This window comes from Ambystoma mexicanum, chromosome 2q (assembly GCF_040938575.1).
Source record: "Ambystoma mexicanum isolate Mex_15411 chromosome 2q, UKY_AmexF1_1, whole genome shotgun sequence".
NCBI lineage: Eukaryota > Metazoa > Chordata > Amphibia > Caudata > Ambystomatidae > Ambystoma > Ambystoma mexicanum.
The window spans coordinates 1,094,049,428-1,094,066,636 of NC_090924.1; the positions used below are offsets into that span (position 1 = coordinate 1,094,049,428).

At 45.1% G+C, this 17,209-nt stretch overlaps 1 protein-coding gene across 3 annotated transcripts in view; it reads right to left on the reverse strand.

Annotated features, from left to right (window-relative positions):
- The window catches only part of CLXN (calaxin), a 246,767-nt gene that overhangs the window by 23,758 nt on the left and 205,800 nt on the right, over window positions 1-17,209 (reverse strand). For all 3 annotated transcript variants that reach the window (XM_069648446.1, XM_069648447.1, XM_069648448.1), the window contains one exon: window positions 14,125-14,229. In XM_069648446.1, the coding sequence (XP_069504547.1) occupies window positions 14,125-14,229 (105 nt within the window). The remainder of the gene's footprint in view (window positions 1-14,124; window positions 14,230-17,209) is intronic.

Sequence of the window (17,209 nt, forward strand, 5' to 3'; positions counted from 1 at the left end):
TCTGTTGTGAATTTTCTGGACCGCTTGCCTGTGTCTCTGCTTGGTCCTCAACATTTCCAGCTGACCCCTAACCTATAATTTATCAGCCTAGCTTTTGCTGGGCAATTTTCCCTTTTTAGGCATAATGTTTTTAAGTTGGGGCTCTAAATCTTCTACCAGTTTCCTAGTCTGTTTGTCCCTGGAGGCCTTGAGAGTAAACAGCCAACCCTGAATTACCACCTTGAAGGAGTCCCACAAGTTCCCCGGAGAGGTGTCACATATGGCATTGTGCCGAAAGTACATCTGGATTCTTTCCCCCACTGTCCCCGCCAGTATCCATTTTGGCAAGGAGCCTCCTCTGGCCATGCTGCATATCGACCATAGTGATCGAATGATGCAATCTGGTCCAGGGATACCTCGCATACTTGGCCCACTATTTGAGCGGACACCCAGATATAGTCTATGCAGGACAGTGTTCTTTGGACGTGTGAATAGTATGTGTGCCCTGTTTCTGCTCCCCTGCATGTGCACCCAACGTCCACAATCCCCAACTCATTGAGCTTGTGAAACAGTGCCCCCTGGATTGTGTGTCCGGTCCTCCCTCGGATCTCATGCCATATTCAGGTCGCCTGTCAATATTACGTGTCCCTCAGCCATCTCTTCAAGTTCCGCCAATGGTTTCCTGAGAAACCCATCTTGCCCAGTATTTGGCGCGTACACTGTTGCTTGGGTGAATATGTCAGTGTTGATATGAAATTTAACGTATGTATAGGAACCACCCCATTCCGCCCCCCTGAGAGTCCAATATCACCAGGTTGGGAATTTTCTTAAAGGCTATTGGAACCCCCCACGTTCTTGTCTGCCGCGCTTGACTGATATATATGTGGGAACATTTGTAAGTAGAGCCTCAATTTGTCACATTTACGAATGTGGGTCTCTTGAAGTGTGAGAAAGTCGGGTTTCTCCCACCACAAGAAATGATCCACCTTACACAGTTTAACTGAGGAATTTAGTCCCCTGATATATGTGAGAACCTTGAACCCATTGATCGAGCCTCCTGCTTCTCTCCTCTGATCCTCCCCTGAATCTTTTCTCCTAGTCTCTGCCTGCCACCCACCAAAGATCGACCAATCCCATTGTGACTGATCCGCAATTGCTGTCCCCCTGCTTCGCAAAAAGCCTGACGTGAGTATACCAAAGCACCCTCCCCCATCCACCTCCCATTCCCACAAACAACCCAGGCTTGTCGTAGGGACAACCTCGGGACAAAACCCTGACCATGTACCGGTAAACAACCTGAGCTTAAGAACTGCGGAGAGTCATCACTGAGTCTCTCAATAAGACTCCAAGAGAGCAAACCTACCTCCCTGCACCACCCAGTCAGTGTCCCCCCCCAGCGCACTCCGTGCTGTATTCCCGTAGGTCACAGCTTTGGGGTCTCCAGACTACTGGCCCTTCTTCCCCATTAGCCCTCGCCTGACTGTCCCTGCAGCCGCAGCAGTCGATTCCGTGTTTCCTTTTCTCATCGTCAACCCTCCTGCGGCATATCCTTGGACCCACGCCGGCCTTTCGGTGCACAAATCTCCTTGTTCCCACTCACCACCACCGTCCACTCCTATTGCCGCCTTATCTGAATGCCAGGGCATGCGTCCCCTCGGGGCAGAAGCCCCATCTGTTAGGCAGAAACCTATGCAGTTCCCTTAGGGAACACTGCAAAAGATTTAGGACTACAGGTGTTAGCAGTAAACCCACTTGGTAGCAGTCTGTACCACCCAGATTTACCTGGTAGCTGTGGCTGAGCAGTCAGACTTCTCTCAAGAAGAGTGAGGCAGTAGCAAAGTATACACAATAGGCACTCAGACACAACAATACAAGCAAACACTGACCAGAGCTTTGGTATCAAAGTATATAATTATTTATTTAAAAACACACTGTTTGAAACACTCCAGCACTCTTGTTGTAAAATATTCTAAACACAGTTACTATTGTAATATATACACCCCTTTTTCCTTATCAGATAAGTCTTAGTAAAACACCACTTATTTTCATACAGGGGTGAGCGCTTAACTAGATGGCACTCCAATAAGTTTGTGAAAAAGGGAGGGAAAAAGACAGAATATGGAAAGGTACACCACTCTAAGATTCAGGAACGCTGTTAGCAAGGCAGAAGAGCAAAAGTCACTGGTGAGCCAAAGTCCAAAGGCTGGGCCCACTCTTAGAGCAGAGCACAAATGCGCCCAAGATCACACAGTTACACTAGGCTTAGAAAGTCTTGCAGCGAGTTCGAAAAGAGTTTAGAGAGGCTCAGGAAAGTTTAGCCAGGGTGTCCCGGGCTAACCCAGGTACGAAAGCCGGGGGCTAAATCTACCCCGTACAGTCGGTGGAAAGGGAAGCCAGGTGGGACATGGTACCTTAAGTGGGAAGGATCCTCCAGCGGTGGTAGTTGTTCCTGGCAGTGGGTGCAAGTCACGTCGTCGTCCAGGGGAAGAGAAGATCTCGACTTGGAGGAAAGATGAAGGTCGTTGCACTGCCAGGGAAGAAACCAGCCACAGAGTTTTCTGGTTAAAAGGTGGTACCTTTTTTTCGCGGTCGTGGTAAAACGTGGTATCCCGGTTGCCGGGGTGCTTGGCACAGGCAAGGCGGCCTCGAGGTACGTCGGGAAGGCGAAAAGACGGTGAAACTGGTTATCCCCAGCAGTCAAAGGAAGAAGACTCTCCGGCGGGAGATCTCCTCTGTCGTTGGGAAAAGTGGTGAGACAGTCCAGCAGGGCTCCACCGGTGGTGTCGTCGTGGCAGGTCGGCTCAGCTTCTCTCTTGTCGGATTCTTAGGTCCTGTGGCGACTTCTGAAGTTCCAGTCCCCAAAGCCCTGCTTTTATGCAGAAAACCCCCATTCACTCAGCCTAGCTGTCACTCAAACATGCTAAGTGGTGAGCCGGCCGGCTCACCACTTGGGCCAATCAGGACGGAGTGCGACTTTTGAGTTGGCTAGGCAACTCAGTCCAGGGTGCCTAAATCCCCCTCCACCCCTCCTAAGTACCCCAGACAGAGTGGCACCACTTTGGAGGGCTTCTGTGGAGAAGCCCGCCAAAAAGTGGAAGGGCTCGACTTGGGTTGGAGTCACAGAAGAGAACACAAACGCCATTTTAGAATCAAGTTTTGGCAAAAAATACCAACCGGAGAATTATTATTAATTAAATAAACCAGCGGTATGTTCGAGGCTACCGTAAATAATTAAATAAAGATAGTAGCCTAAAACAATGGGAAATCCCATAGGAAAATATTTGCGGTTGAATATAAAAAGTAGTATCCACTGCCACCAGCCAAAACTCGATCAGGGGGGATGGAGACGTGCCCCCTCGACTAACAGACCCCGGGGCAATTGAATTGCCCCAGCCAGTACATCCACAATATGATGGTTTGTACTGGTTCTGTTCAGAATTCAAGACTAGTAAAGTCAATGGTGACTTTACATGCCCTGGGAGACAGTAGTCAGTCCCAGGGTATGGAGTCCATACTGGGGGGTCACTATGACACCCCTGTGTTACTGCACTGAGGATGCTGTGTAACACACATCACAAAAACACATGAAGCCCTATTGGGTAAAAGACCCCATAGCCCATTAAACACATCTAGATTCAAAGAAACACACTCAAATCATGCCCAAGAGTGAGGGTAAAAAAGCCTCACTCTTGGCAGGAGAAAAAAAATAAACCCCAAAAATCCAGCAAAGCTGCTGGGGGACTCACTAGGTTAGGAAATTCAGCCTAAACGGAGAATTCTCCCTAACACCATCACAGCTCTTGGGTGAGACTACGCTGAGCCCTTCCTCGCAAGAAGTCACCCTGCATTGGCTCCATTTCCACACGTGAACAACAAACCAAACTGTCTCTTGGTTAAGGATTTTAACTACTGGTCCCATCAGCTTCCTCTTAAAATGGATTGTGCCAGGTCCGTATATAACTGGACCTCAGTCCCGTTGATCTTCAGGGAGGCGGCCGTATGGGCAGCCCTCAGGACGACTTATTTTTGTGAGTAGGATGCAAAAGCAGCCAGGACATCCCTCAGACTGGCTCCCGGCTCCCTTCTCGCTGGGCCCACCCTGTGGACCCTGCGGATCCCATTCGGGGGGCCTTTAAGGAGCAGTTCTGCAAAAAAGGATTGAGCTGTTGCCTTAAGGTCTCTATATCTTCCCTGTGACATTCTTAAGGCGAATATTTGAGCGCCATGACCTCTTCTTGAGGTCCTTGCACTGAGGTTCCAGGTTGTATGACATCCGAGCGGGTTGTTCTAGTGCTTTGTCGGTTATCCGCGAGTCCTCGGCCAGTTCTTGGAGAACGCGCTCATTCATTCGTGTCCACCTAGCTTTGAAATCTCCCCCTTTAGCACCAGATCCTCCCTGTTGATTGCTATTGGGTTAGTCGGTGAAGCAATTCTGCGTCCTCGTCTCTGGGCAGCGCAGGCCTTGGTAATTTGTTTATCCAACTACCAGCACTAATTAATGTGCCCTGTGCCCCCTGCCGGGGCCACTGTTGAGTGACCTGGAGCCTCCTTCCTTTACTCTTATTTTTTAGAAATGTGCCGTGCTGCAGGCCGCCCCCCAAGCTTGCTGCAGCCTGGGTTCCTTGCACAGCGGTACCAGGGTTTGCTCCCTGATGGCCGCAGTGGCCCAGTCCCTCCTCTGTCACGCAGCCTTTCAAATCCAACCACCGCTTCTGTCACCACAGTTCACATAGACCTTGGGTGTCTGGTGATATCCCCCTGGGCAAATCCTGGCTTCTTTGCAATGATATATGGGGGGCACTGGATCCCAGGCACCCTGTTCGTTTCACCCGGGGTGCAGCTTTCCAATTCAACTGCCCAGTACCACCAGTCCCACAGTGGTGCCTCTTTCCAGTCTCTGAGCAGCCCTGCTTGGTCTCTGCCAGAGTCTCATAGAGCTCTAGTCACCTCCATATGGCAATAGGGCAGGAGAGCCCGAGGTACCTGGGAGTGGGGGGTTGGTGCTATATTCCTTCTTATCCTTAACTGCAGTGCTCGGGGCCCCAGAACCCCAGCCACTCTTCTCCTTGGTGTCTCCTCTTGTTGGGAGCCTTCCCTGCTCCTTCCTAGGCTCTCCACTGTGTTCCTTCAGCACGATTACCTACACAAGTGGACTAAATGACTGAGATGTGAATTTTATTTCAGGTTCCATTGCGAATATCAAACACGGGACGCGATTTTCAGCATGGCAGTTGATTTGAGTTCACCAGCTGGGACGCAGAAGTTGAAAAGCCCACTACCTCGTTGCTTTGTTGTGCCCCATCATTCGCCCCCTGCTACTGGAGGGCCTCCCCCAGTGCTGTATCCCACCTCCACCGGCCCCTCCTGTGGTTGACCTTGCTCGCAGCTCCTCCCAGTTTAAGGCTGGTCGGGAGCGCTTTCCTCCAGCGCTTGCTCCAGGTCTTATGCTGGCCCTCAACTTGCTCCTATGGCACCTGCACCGCTCTCTGTAGCCCGCTCCAGCAGAGCCCGGCTAGTGAGTGCCCCGGCCTCTGTATCCACTTCACTTCTCGCCTGGTGTGTCATTGTACCATAGCTTATCCTCCCGGGCCTACAGAAGCTTTCTGCAGACCCAGTAACTGCTGGAGGGAGCGGGGGGCGGTGGGGAAACATACTGCGCCCTCTGTGTGCCAATTTGTGCGCATTGCGGGGGCTGCTGGTAATCATACGTTGATCACCTTAAGGGACAGGGACTAGCTGTGTCTAGTACTTCCTCCCACAGCAGGAGTCCATCTTGTAATCATCAAAGCAATTTCTAACTAACACCAACAAAGACGGGTCTAAATCATGCAGCTCTGGTAGGATGAGTTAAAAGCTATTATGCTGCCGCAGATCTATGAATCAGCGTACATCAAGGCGATCGATCTGTAACAAGAATACATCTTAGGACCTTATCACGGTTCAGGTAGAATTGTAATGTGAAAAAGGGGCATAGGCTTTGATAGCCCTAACTGCCTGTTGCAAGATTTAAAGAATCTTATAATTGTAGGGGCCAGTAGATAGCACAAGTTCAGTAAAAGTAATGAGTATAGCCGTCCAATCCGCTGGGATATCGCTTCTGGGGTTTCCTCCACCTTCATAGGCCTTTTCAACTGAGACTTCTGTCTCTCAGTTATTCTCTGAGGTTTTACCTCCCTTAGAGACCACATTCTCTGCTCCAGTACTGCTGCCCTGCAGTGCTCTTGTAAAAGGAGCTGAACCTTTCTGCTTTGACCTTTCCACCTCGTATCTAAACCCCTCACATATGACAGTGTGGATGCAGGCTTGCCATACTCTCTCTCTTGCTGTGCACGCTAAGAGTCTCTGACATTTGTTTCCATGTTCATAAAAAGGTTCTATATAAATGCCAGGAGGCCTTCTGCATTTGTTGCCATTCGAAACTTTCTTATTCCGTACGCATTTGATATTCCGCGAGGCCTCTCACCCATCTGGACTCCACTCCAATCCAATCAATTCTCCCCTAAATAGTGCCTTCATAGCGTTCCATTTAGTATACAGCGAAATCTCATGTGCGTTATTTAGGTCCGAAAAATCTTTGACTACCTGTCTTATGCCCACTCTCTTCATCTGATCTCTGAGGAGATTCCTCCAGTTGCCAATGCTTCAGTTCTAAGATAACTGGAAAGTGATCTGAAAGCGAGATGGTGCCCATCATGCAATCAACTTTTCTGATAAAGAAGGGGAAAGGAAGACAAACCGATTGTAGGACTTAATGAACGTGCAAATAGAATGTATACCCTCATCAAGTGTGTCAATGTCCCCACACATCGAACAACCCCAACCTTTACATTTTTACGCCATGGCCCCCATATGCTGACCTAGTAGGTCTCTTTTTACGGGACAATAACTACATTGAAGTCCCCTGTAAGTATCACCACCCCTTCAGCGATGTGTTGCACTAGCAAAGAATAACTTTTACCCCGATTAATGTCACTATATTCATAGAAGAGCCATTCATGCATATTAATGTGGATTACCTGCCTTCCTCGTTTCTAGGCACTTCTTTAGGAGTGAAAGTCTTTTTTTTTTTTTTTACTAAGCAAGTTTGCAACGCCCACCTTCTTGCCCTTGACACTTGCATTAAATACATAGCATACTAAGTGCCCAAGCCTAGTTTGGATCACAAATCATAAAATGAGTCTCTTGCAACCATACTGCGTCTGGTGTCTCAGCCAGAAGCTCAGCAAAAAGTCTTTGTCTATTGACAGGCAATTCAGCCCTGTATGTTAAAGGCCAATCACAAATATTGAAACCAATTTTAATGTCCTTGTCTTCAAGAGATTGTGGATGGATCATTTCCATTATTGAGTTATTCTCTGAGTACCCCCTCTGCCACATCCCTGCCCCCCGATCCCCTAACTGCGTTGTGCGGTTTTGCATTTCTTCTGCATTATTGGGAGCAGCCACCACTCCAAATTACCCCTTCTCCCTCCCTTTCCCTTATTTACTCTTGCATTGATACTCATCTCAATCTACTACTCTTAGTGCACAAGCCCTAAGTTGTTTATCATGATTGTTGATGAATTCATTTGTTCCCATTTAATCTTTATCAAGGTCTTTCATTTCTCCATCAAACAATTTAGTGACTAATCCCTACAGGAAACAAGCGGTCACCTCTTCATATGCGGCGGAACTCTGGACCCATGTAAATGTATCTAGCTTGGCTGGAGTAGACAATCAATTCCTGAAGAATCTACTCATTCTAACCCAGGGATCACCTAATGCCCTTATTCATATGGAGGTTGATTTGTGTCTTATTAGTGTTGAGATCTCCATGAAACCAGTTTTCAAATGGATACGGCTGTGGCGTACACCCAGACTTAAATTGTATCATGATTCCTTTGCCCATCTGATAAATTTAGAAAGGGGGAAAGGGCCACCCTTTGGTTCACGCACGCAAGAAAAAAAAAAACAGCGTGACCTTTGGTTGTGTCCTGTGACTATTAACAAAGCCGCTGCTAGCAGAGTTAAAAAAGATAGAATCGCTCATAAAAGGAAGACCATTGAGGAAGCTTGTCTAAACTGGAGTTCATTCTTGAAAAGTACCTTGATCTCCTTGACCCCGGTACGCACGCTCTTTATACCTTGATGGGCACCTATAGGTTGGCCTTTTTCACCAGATCCTGGATATGGGGAGGTCAGCAATTTGCCCTTTGTGCAGCTCCAATGAGGAGACTACTCACAATGTCTTATTCTTTTGCACTTGCCTCAGTGCATTGAGAATTCTTTACCTAAAGCCAATATTATGAGCGATTGGCTTTTGAACTACTTCAGATGCTATGATGTGCTGTAGACGAACTGAGGATTTGGACATTATCCACATGCTAGCTGAATTTATACATTGGGCTTGGCATTTGAGGTCTAAGGCGTAGCTGTGGCTTCATCCAAGCATATGTCGCATCGTACCTAATAATATCTTTACCTAGTGCATGTTATAGGCTTGTTCCTTCTGTGGGGCTTCGAGTTCACTCTCCTTGACAGATGGTAGCAATTTTAGTAGTTTGCTAGATACATTTTTAGCTATTTTTAAGTAGTAAGTTCTGTATTGTATAATCCTTTCAGCTTTTAATAAGATATAATTGTACAGTTGGTCTTTAATGTATTTTTAACTGGTGTTCGTTTTTATAGAACATTTTCTAGAACTCACTTTTGTCTTATTGAGGAATTGTTTGTGTAAACGTTTAAATGCTTTGAGCCGAATAAAAGTGATTTAGATGATGTCTAATCTCTCAAAGCCCTTTGAGCGCAGCGGGAACTTTAACATGTAAAAAAAATCTTGTTATATTAAAGGCCTTGTGACATTTAAGAATCTGGCTTGTGTGTGTCCTTTCTTGTTTAAGCAATAAACCCAGAGCTGGAGGTAGTGGGGGTGTAATTACTGCTTCAGGTAATGCCCCAGGGCCCTAGTTACAGGCCCAAGCGCAGCAAGGGACTTAACACAGGCCCTGGGGCATTACCTGAAGCAGTAATGCCCCCCTAGCCAGACCGGAGTGCTAATAGCATCTTTTTTCAGTTGGGAGACGCGTCGGCATTTCACAAATGAAAAAAAAGGATGCCAGCCATGGAACAGGAGAAGGATGTAGTTCCTTCTGCCTTTCCATGGCGGCCAGTCGGAGGGAACCCGAGGGATGCAGTGGCGAGGAAAGCCTTGTTGTTTATAATAATCAGATTGTCCCTCGCCGGGTACTAATATTCAATTCAGGCTGCACATTAGACCAGGTAGAAAGTGTGGATTGTCAGGGACAATTATATTGTCACTTCTAAATTTTCCTCCAGTACGTTATCCGGGTTTGCTGTGGGACATTGATTTGAACATGCCGGAACTGTCATCCAGGTGTGTACTTTCAAGGTTTACTGGCCACAGTTCTCTCTGAACAGCAGCGAGTGTGAATCTCCCTCTTCCGTGGTCTAAGCTGTAACATCCTTATTCATTTTGAATCGTAAACCTGAAGGAAAATTCAATGGTATTGGGTTCACCCATCTGTAAGCTACTTTAAATTGCATCTTTGTTGTCAGCCAGATGTTGTACATATGTATCTCACTGTCCAAGAAGGCGATGGTCTTTATGTGCTGGCGACATTATCCTCTCTGAGCGCGTAATTGTGGAGTGTCAACAGAACATCTCTAAGTTCTTGTCTGGGTCTGCCAACCCTGTGTGCTTTCTATCAGAATCATGATAATTATTTGTGTATACACCCAGCGAGGAAAAGATGGAACATACACATTCTTTAATGTCTTCTTGTCTGGAGCAGTTTTCCAACTCTTCACATTTGCTCTGAAGATCCCGGATTCCTCCATCCAGTACCTCAACAATTGCAGTTGTGGATGTACTTTTTTTTGTTCAATGTAGACTGCTCCTCCTCCGGGTCGTTCACCCTTCTTCCAAGGTGCTCCATCTCCTTTTTTTGTTAGCAGAAATCGCTGTAGAAAGGTCCCCTCTGACAAGCTTAATTTCCTCCCTTAACTTTGATTTCAGATCATCCTTAAATGTCCAGAGGGTGGCCTCGAGCACCCGCATCGTCTCTAGTTGATTGTGGTGTTTCTGCCACAACCGCTGAGGTCACTCGCTGGACGCTTAGTTTTCGGTCCAACAATGATGTAATACTAGCTAGACACCCTTTATTTTTCCTATGGGAACATGTGGCTTGTATGCCTAGGGGCATCCATATGTGCCAGTACCATCAATGCTGTTTAGATCTTCGAAAGGTAGGCATCAATCGTGAGCGAGGGCAGATCCACCACTGAGGACTGGTTGTTCATTGGTAGATCGCCTCTCTCCTAGCACATCAATTCCAAAACTCTTCACAGATGAACAATGGTTCCACCCCAATAGTTTTATCGTGGCCTTATGTGGCTTACCCACAGTCCCCAACTCAGCTTTGGAGTGAGCAGGAAGGGAGGGTGGGACAACAAAATGGAGCTTGAGAATTGCCACCTCAACCTCGGCCAAAGAAGGACCTGGATTGTCCGTGCGCCGCCTCCAGCTGCACACCCTAGCAGGGAACAATCATTGAACTACATATATTGCCATGCGTGGTCTTCCCCCTGCACCTGCAAGATTGAGCTTACGCTCACATTTGTGCCACAGCTGGTCCCCGCTGTCCTCTAGAGTGACCACTCAAGCATTCGGAATGTGTTAGAGGTGGGTGACAGACATAACTCTGTCGCCCATATGGAATTGAGCTAGTGGCCACCATGTTGGAGTTAAACAATCTACAGAGCTATTGCAGCCCAACTCCCCAAAGCGCTTTAAAACCCAGCGGTAGAGCCTTCCCTTCGATGGTCATGACGTGGATCAATCAGAGTGACCGTGATTAGCTCTTGTGGGAGTGGGGAATTTGGACGGTCCGTCCCAGAGCTCACGGAAAAAGATATGTGTTTGGCACCATCTTAGACAGCCCCATTTCAACCCCCGATGCAGTCAAAGTTAATGCTCACAGATCAGTCCCAATGATGAGTGTCCAGTCATGTAAGTAGCTTCGAGGCAAAGCAAACTAAAAAACTTCAAATTTGGCTTTTCTGGATAAGAAGGTAAGATGGGAAGTATGTCACAGTCTCTGAAATTACAGGAACTCCCCTGTACAGAGGGGGAAGAGACTTGTACAGTTCAATCCAGGATGGAGCCTATAAACGTGATCCTTAAGGTCGGACAAAAGTGATTTTCTATTGAAGCAACTGAAGGACCAGGTTCAGGCTGCGCGAGACTTCACCTAGTAAAGGAGCGTTTACCAATAAGTCACTCAAGTAAGGACGTCAATGTATGTTCTGTAGCCACATTAAAAAAACGCAGCTGATGAAGGGATATTGCTGAAGGTCTGCATTCACACCAAAGGAAAGTGTCTAGAATTAAAAATTAATCTCCCCAATATTAAACCTGAAGAAATGCTGTTACTCTAGCCGGATGTAGGCAAATTTGTAGCCCAGCAATTCCACCAAATACATACAAGTCTTCTTCAGCACACATGCTACAGGAATAGCATATGGGTATAAGGCCTTCCGTCTTTGTATGAATGAAGGATTCTATGGCTGGCCATCTAGATGGTAGTTTTAAATTTCCTGTGTCATTGTACCTTGCATGTTTGAAATACCGTCTGATAATTCCTTTCTGTTAGAGAGAATTCTCATAAATGGCTGATTTCCCTTACCTAATGAGTCCCTGAGCAGCTTTGTTGGATTTCTAGGATTTATTTTTCTCACCTGGTAAGAGTGAGCCTTTTTCCCACTCTTAGATGTGTTTTGCTGTGTGTGTTTTCACTTTGTGTGATCTTGAGCACTGGAGCCTCACCTACTCCATGGCCTCATATTTTCATGTGTGTTACACAGCACCTTCAGTGCAGTGACACAGGGTTGTCTTTGAGACTTCCTACCGACTCCATTTTCTGGGGCGGACTACTGTCCCCCAGAAAAGGGTAAAGTTGCAGTTAACTTTACTTTAGTCACTTTAAACCACAGGCCCAGTACACCCCATCTTACATTGGAAAGGGTTAACTCTTATCCCTTTTTGTCTGTGTCGCTTGGAGCATTGTTTCGCTCCCTTTACATTAAGACTTGGCTGGTGGCAGTGGTATCTACCCTAACTTTTCTACCGCAATTATCTTACATAAACATGGTATTGTTTTAGGCTATTATATTAGCCTCGAACCTAAACCCGCTTGACCAAATACATTTTATTTTGGCTCCGGCTGGGTTTATTGACCACTTCTTTTTCTTAAAGTCTTTCTTGTGTTTTTCTCTGCGTGCCAAACCGGGGATGATTCCTTTGTTTGCCGTCTTTTCGTGGGCTTCTGCACAGAAGCCCTCCTTAAGGCACCTGAAAGTCTAGGTAGGCAGGATGTGAGGGAGGGATCTTCGGACCCCTGCCATGGGTTCCCCCGCTAACCCAAGTCGAACTCCTGTTTCATTGGCTGAGGGGACTGTCCTTGCCAGGACAGCCACCCTGCTGTGTAATTGACAGCAGCCAGGCTGTATGAATGGGGGGGGAAAACTGCATAAAAAGCAGCTCTCTGGGACTGGAAAGGCAGAGTCGCCACTGGAACGAAAGAACCAACGAGGACAAAAGAGGACCCCTACAACGACTGAACCGCCCGGTGAAGCCCTGCTGCAGGTCCAAATCTTCAGAATCCGACAACAGAGGAGATCCTCCAGGAAACTTCTTCCCTTGAGCTGGTGGGACCAACCAGTTCACCCAAACTGCAAGCCAGGATCCCTCCTCTGGTCGAATTAGCTGTACAGAGCTACAGTGGGCCAGATTTCCAGGAAGGTCGGACCCTGCTTGAGTTTTAAGGAGCGCACCTTTTATTTGTTGCTTTGCTCTGCTGCTGGTTTCTTCCCTGTGTAGTGCAGGATCCTCCAGTCTTCCTACTTCTTGTCAGTCCAATAGTCACTTCAGGAACCGTGAGCCTGCAGGAACTACCAGAAACATCCGCCTCAGTTACAGCTCCCTCTCCGTTTTAAGGTAGCGCTGTGAAAGTGTTTGAAATCTTTCTTTCAATCCGAGGGCTTGTCCTTCTCTTCTCTTTGAACTAACTTTTGTATCAACCAACCTCGTCCGGAAGCCGTGCCACGAACTTTACCGCAAACTACCCTGAACTGTGTGATCTTGAGCAAAAGACTTTTGACCCATTGACTTTGGCCCTAAGCCTTTTCTACCTGATTCGATCTCTGTAGTTCCTCTTGTTCAATTGTCCTGAGTACTTACCTGTTGGTGTGATTTAATTTCTATTAACTTTGTCTTTCCCTCCCTTTTAAATTGCTGGAGTGCCATTTTGCTCCCACTTCATTTTGTGAGCTTAATTTGTCTGGAATTTAAGGGAAGTGGTGTGGTGTATTAAGAGTGTGATTTTTAGACTGCTTATAATAGTGTACTGTTATACAACTGAAGAGTGAAATACACGTATATTCTTTTACTTGAAAACCTTGATTCAGTGTTTGCCTGAATCATAGTAATTGCTGTCCTTTGTGTAACTATTTGATACTGCTCACTTACTCTTGAGATAAGTCTGGCTGCTCAGCTACTGCTACCACTTTAACTGTGTAGTACAGGCTTGTACCAAAGGTGAAATTGTACTGTCACTTGTGCCTTAATTGTGTGTGGTGTTCCAAAAGGGTACTGCATATAATTCTGCCTAACACTTTCATATGTTCTATCTTATTTTTAAATGTGTCCATGGTCTTGATCATCACGTTGCACCAAGCTACTAGACCGATTCACTCTTCTTCCTCTGCTTTACTTTCTGCACAGCACCACCCTGACCATTCAAATTCCTGAATTATGGAATGCTTACCTTTTACATTTACAATGTGCACTGTTAACCTTGTTTACAATGGCCTAATAAACCGCCTGTTGTATAGTGCCTTTCCATATGCACAATAGGTTAACATATTACTTAGTTAATTGGTTGGTGTGTATTTTTCTCTACAGTATTGCTTTTGCTTCAAATACATTCCATTGCTTTGTACAGCACTGTGGATAAAAGCGCTATAAAAATAAAATACATAAATATTGTTGGCTTGAAATAACTTGAGGGAGAGGGACAAAATGAAGACGCATTTGATTTGCTGTTTTAGCAATTGTCTTAAAAACACAAGGCATATATGTTTGATTACCTTCATATCTGGCAGACATGGTCCAAATGCTTCAATGAGAAGATTTTCCTCTTGAACTGCTTTTTCAAAATCTGCATAGGATAGTTTTCCATCATGGTCATAGTCCTGGAGAAGAATGGGGGAGATGATGTTTTTATTGCTTGATTTTGTTAGGACCCCATGCAATTACAAATCTGTTATGTTTTTAGTAGTTGAAGAAGTTCCATGTGGAAACTGCAAGGTTCGTTCTCTGGAGGAGCTACCCATAGAACGCAATCATTGGAATCCTCGCCCAGCATCGGGTAAAGCCAAGGCAAAAATCTACAATTATCATTTTTCAAAAGATTTGCTTTTAAGATTCTTAAAGGAATGATGTGGGTTCACTGCGTCTCTACTCATCTAACGCCCATCCAGGGATTTCCTTCCCAACTGTCTTAACCTATTAGAGACCTAGACCTTCTACTGAATGCAAAAAGAAGGAACATGCCTTGTATATGAATATTCTTCTGTTCTCCACCATAGCGCATCTTTTGTTTGTTTTTTTATTGAAGTGATTTGGTTAAAAAACATTTACACTATAACAATATACCATTTACATATTCCTTATTTATACATACAAACATTAAAAAGAACATCAATTACAAATGCATACAGAAAAAAATCCATCTCAAAAGAAAGTTAAAGCAAAGCCCCAACATGGAACACAGCCATATTAAGAACAGAAACATTCCCAGAAAGAAATAAGAATAAAATTGGTCTGATTCCACATCTTCTAAGTTACTGACCATCCTAGCTTAACCATTTTTTATAAGCTGCCTCAAGAGTATGGCATGAAGTATATGGTGAGTTGTTTCTATTGTGAGGCCACAAAGCCTACAGACTAAACTGCCTTTCAACATTCCTCCAAGCTCCCAACCTTTCATTTGTCGGAGCTTGTCCAGAGCGGGAGGGCATAATAAATCGCCTTATCTTCTTATTATTCATTGTAGTGATATAATAAAAAAAGATGGTTCACTGGCATAACTTGAAAGTCATCAGACTAGAAAGCTTATGGATATTTTGAATACTATCCAATTTGTTAGCTATTCGTTCCAATTCCATACTCATCAATCCCAAATTAACAGGCAAAACAACCTTAAAATCAAGTCATTAAAAAAATTGGTGTATTTCATTCACCCACGTCACAGAGAACGGCATCCTTCTAAAATCTTTCTAAAATAGAAATATAGAGAATTGAATTCACAATCTTCAACCAAAAGGTTTAAAAATAATGTAGCAATTTTACATTTGGTTAAAAAAGAGAGATCAAGCCTAATTCCATACACATAGCATCTATAGGGGTGGATCTAGAAAGGCAAAAGGGCTGAGCACCATAACCTGCCAGTGAAAACTCTCAACCAAGTAGCCTCTTAATGCTTAAATACGTCCCGACCATAAAGTGCACTGGGCGCGATGCTAGAATTATAAGCCTCCAATGAACCATCTGTGGAGTATCAAGCCGCTCTACAGACAAATGATCTGATCGGCCTAAAGTTATTGTGGACATTGGCACATGTCATTTGAGATTTAAACCATACGTAGTGAATCATATACAGGAATTCCTAAATAGGTATACTTTGGAACAATAACTAGTGCTGTATTGTACAGTTTCTGTACGAATCCTGGTGTCTTATTCCTACCCGGCTGTATAATCAATCTGCTTTTTTCTAAGATTGATTTTGAAATGATTTTTTATTGAAAATTGTTGCAGTGCAGTAAAGCTGCGTTGCAACCCAATCGGAGTGTAATCTAAAAGTGATTGTGTCGTCTGCATACATCAGCCAGCTTATACATTGTTGTCCAAGTCTAAGGGGGAAATTGCGACACTGTTGTAATGCATTGTCCAAGTCTGACAAATATAGATTGGACAAAACCGATGCCAAAATGCACCATTGCTTTAATCTGAAGTTAGTAGGGATGGGTGATGTTAAGCAGCCTTCTTGGCTCAGTCGCACAGATGAGGTAATATCAGAGTAAAGTTATTTAATTAAAATGGAGAAAAGAGGTATCTAATGCACATTTTTCAATTTACCCCATAGTATAGATCGATCTACCATGTTGAAGGGACATGCGTAATTTACATAGCAAATATAGAGGATGGATGATCGAGCTTTCTGGATGAAATAAAATAAGCACCAAAGATTTGTTGATATGTTAACCGCTTTTCAGAAACCTGACGTTGATTTTTAATAATTTTACTCTTTTCAATCCAAATTTTTTTTTCCAATAATAAATAAGAAAAGATTTTTTAAATGGACAATCTTGAGGCCCTCTTTTGTGTATCATAAACAATCCAGATTGCTTCTGTAGGGAAGCACCCCAGACGCACACACCAGAAAAAAATACAACCTTCATAGGGAAAAAGGCCCAATACACCCCTTGCAAGGATAACAAGTATTTCCATACAAATGGGAAAAGCACCAACAAAGAACTGTGCTGCCGCAGAATGGTCTGATGAAAAAAACAGCATAATCAACAGATTATACATGCATGCAGCGTCATAAGTGACATAAATTACATATGTACAAACCCACGATGTTGGTTGGTGGGGACCCCACACATAGGTCACCTGCTCCATAAGGGATGCCAGGCTATTGGTCCCTACTCTGGTGTCCATCTCCTTCCTCGTGGGCAATGTTGCAGTCGTCAGCAGAAAATAAGTTGTATTAATAACTACAGAAGAACACATTTATTTATAGGTAACAATACACCTGGTATGAGCAGACAGGGACCCAGGAGGAAAGCTGAGGTCACTCTAACTCACACACTTCACTCACTTACAGACAGGCCGGCATTTCTCTCCCACCCTCTTTTTGGGCTATAATTTCAGCACAAATCATGTCACCTAGGAGTGAAGGCAGGAAAGCCTTGCTTTCTGATGGATCAGGGAGTCCAACAGGTTCATGATCGGTGGTCTGGGGATATGAATGCAGGGGTCCTAAAGCCAGGGCAGTGGGCTTTAAATCCCATAGAACAGGGTATTTGACCCATGTTAGTTCTCAGTAGAGGGGCTTCCACACACCTTTACAATTTTGGAAATTAAGATCACCTGCTATGAGATAAAATG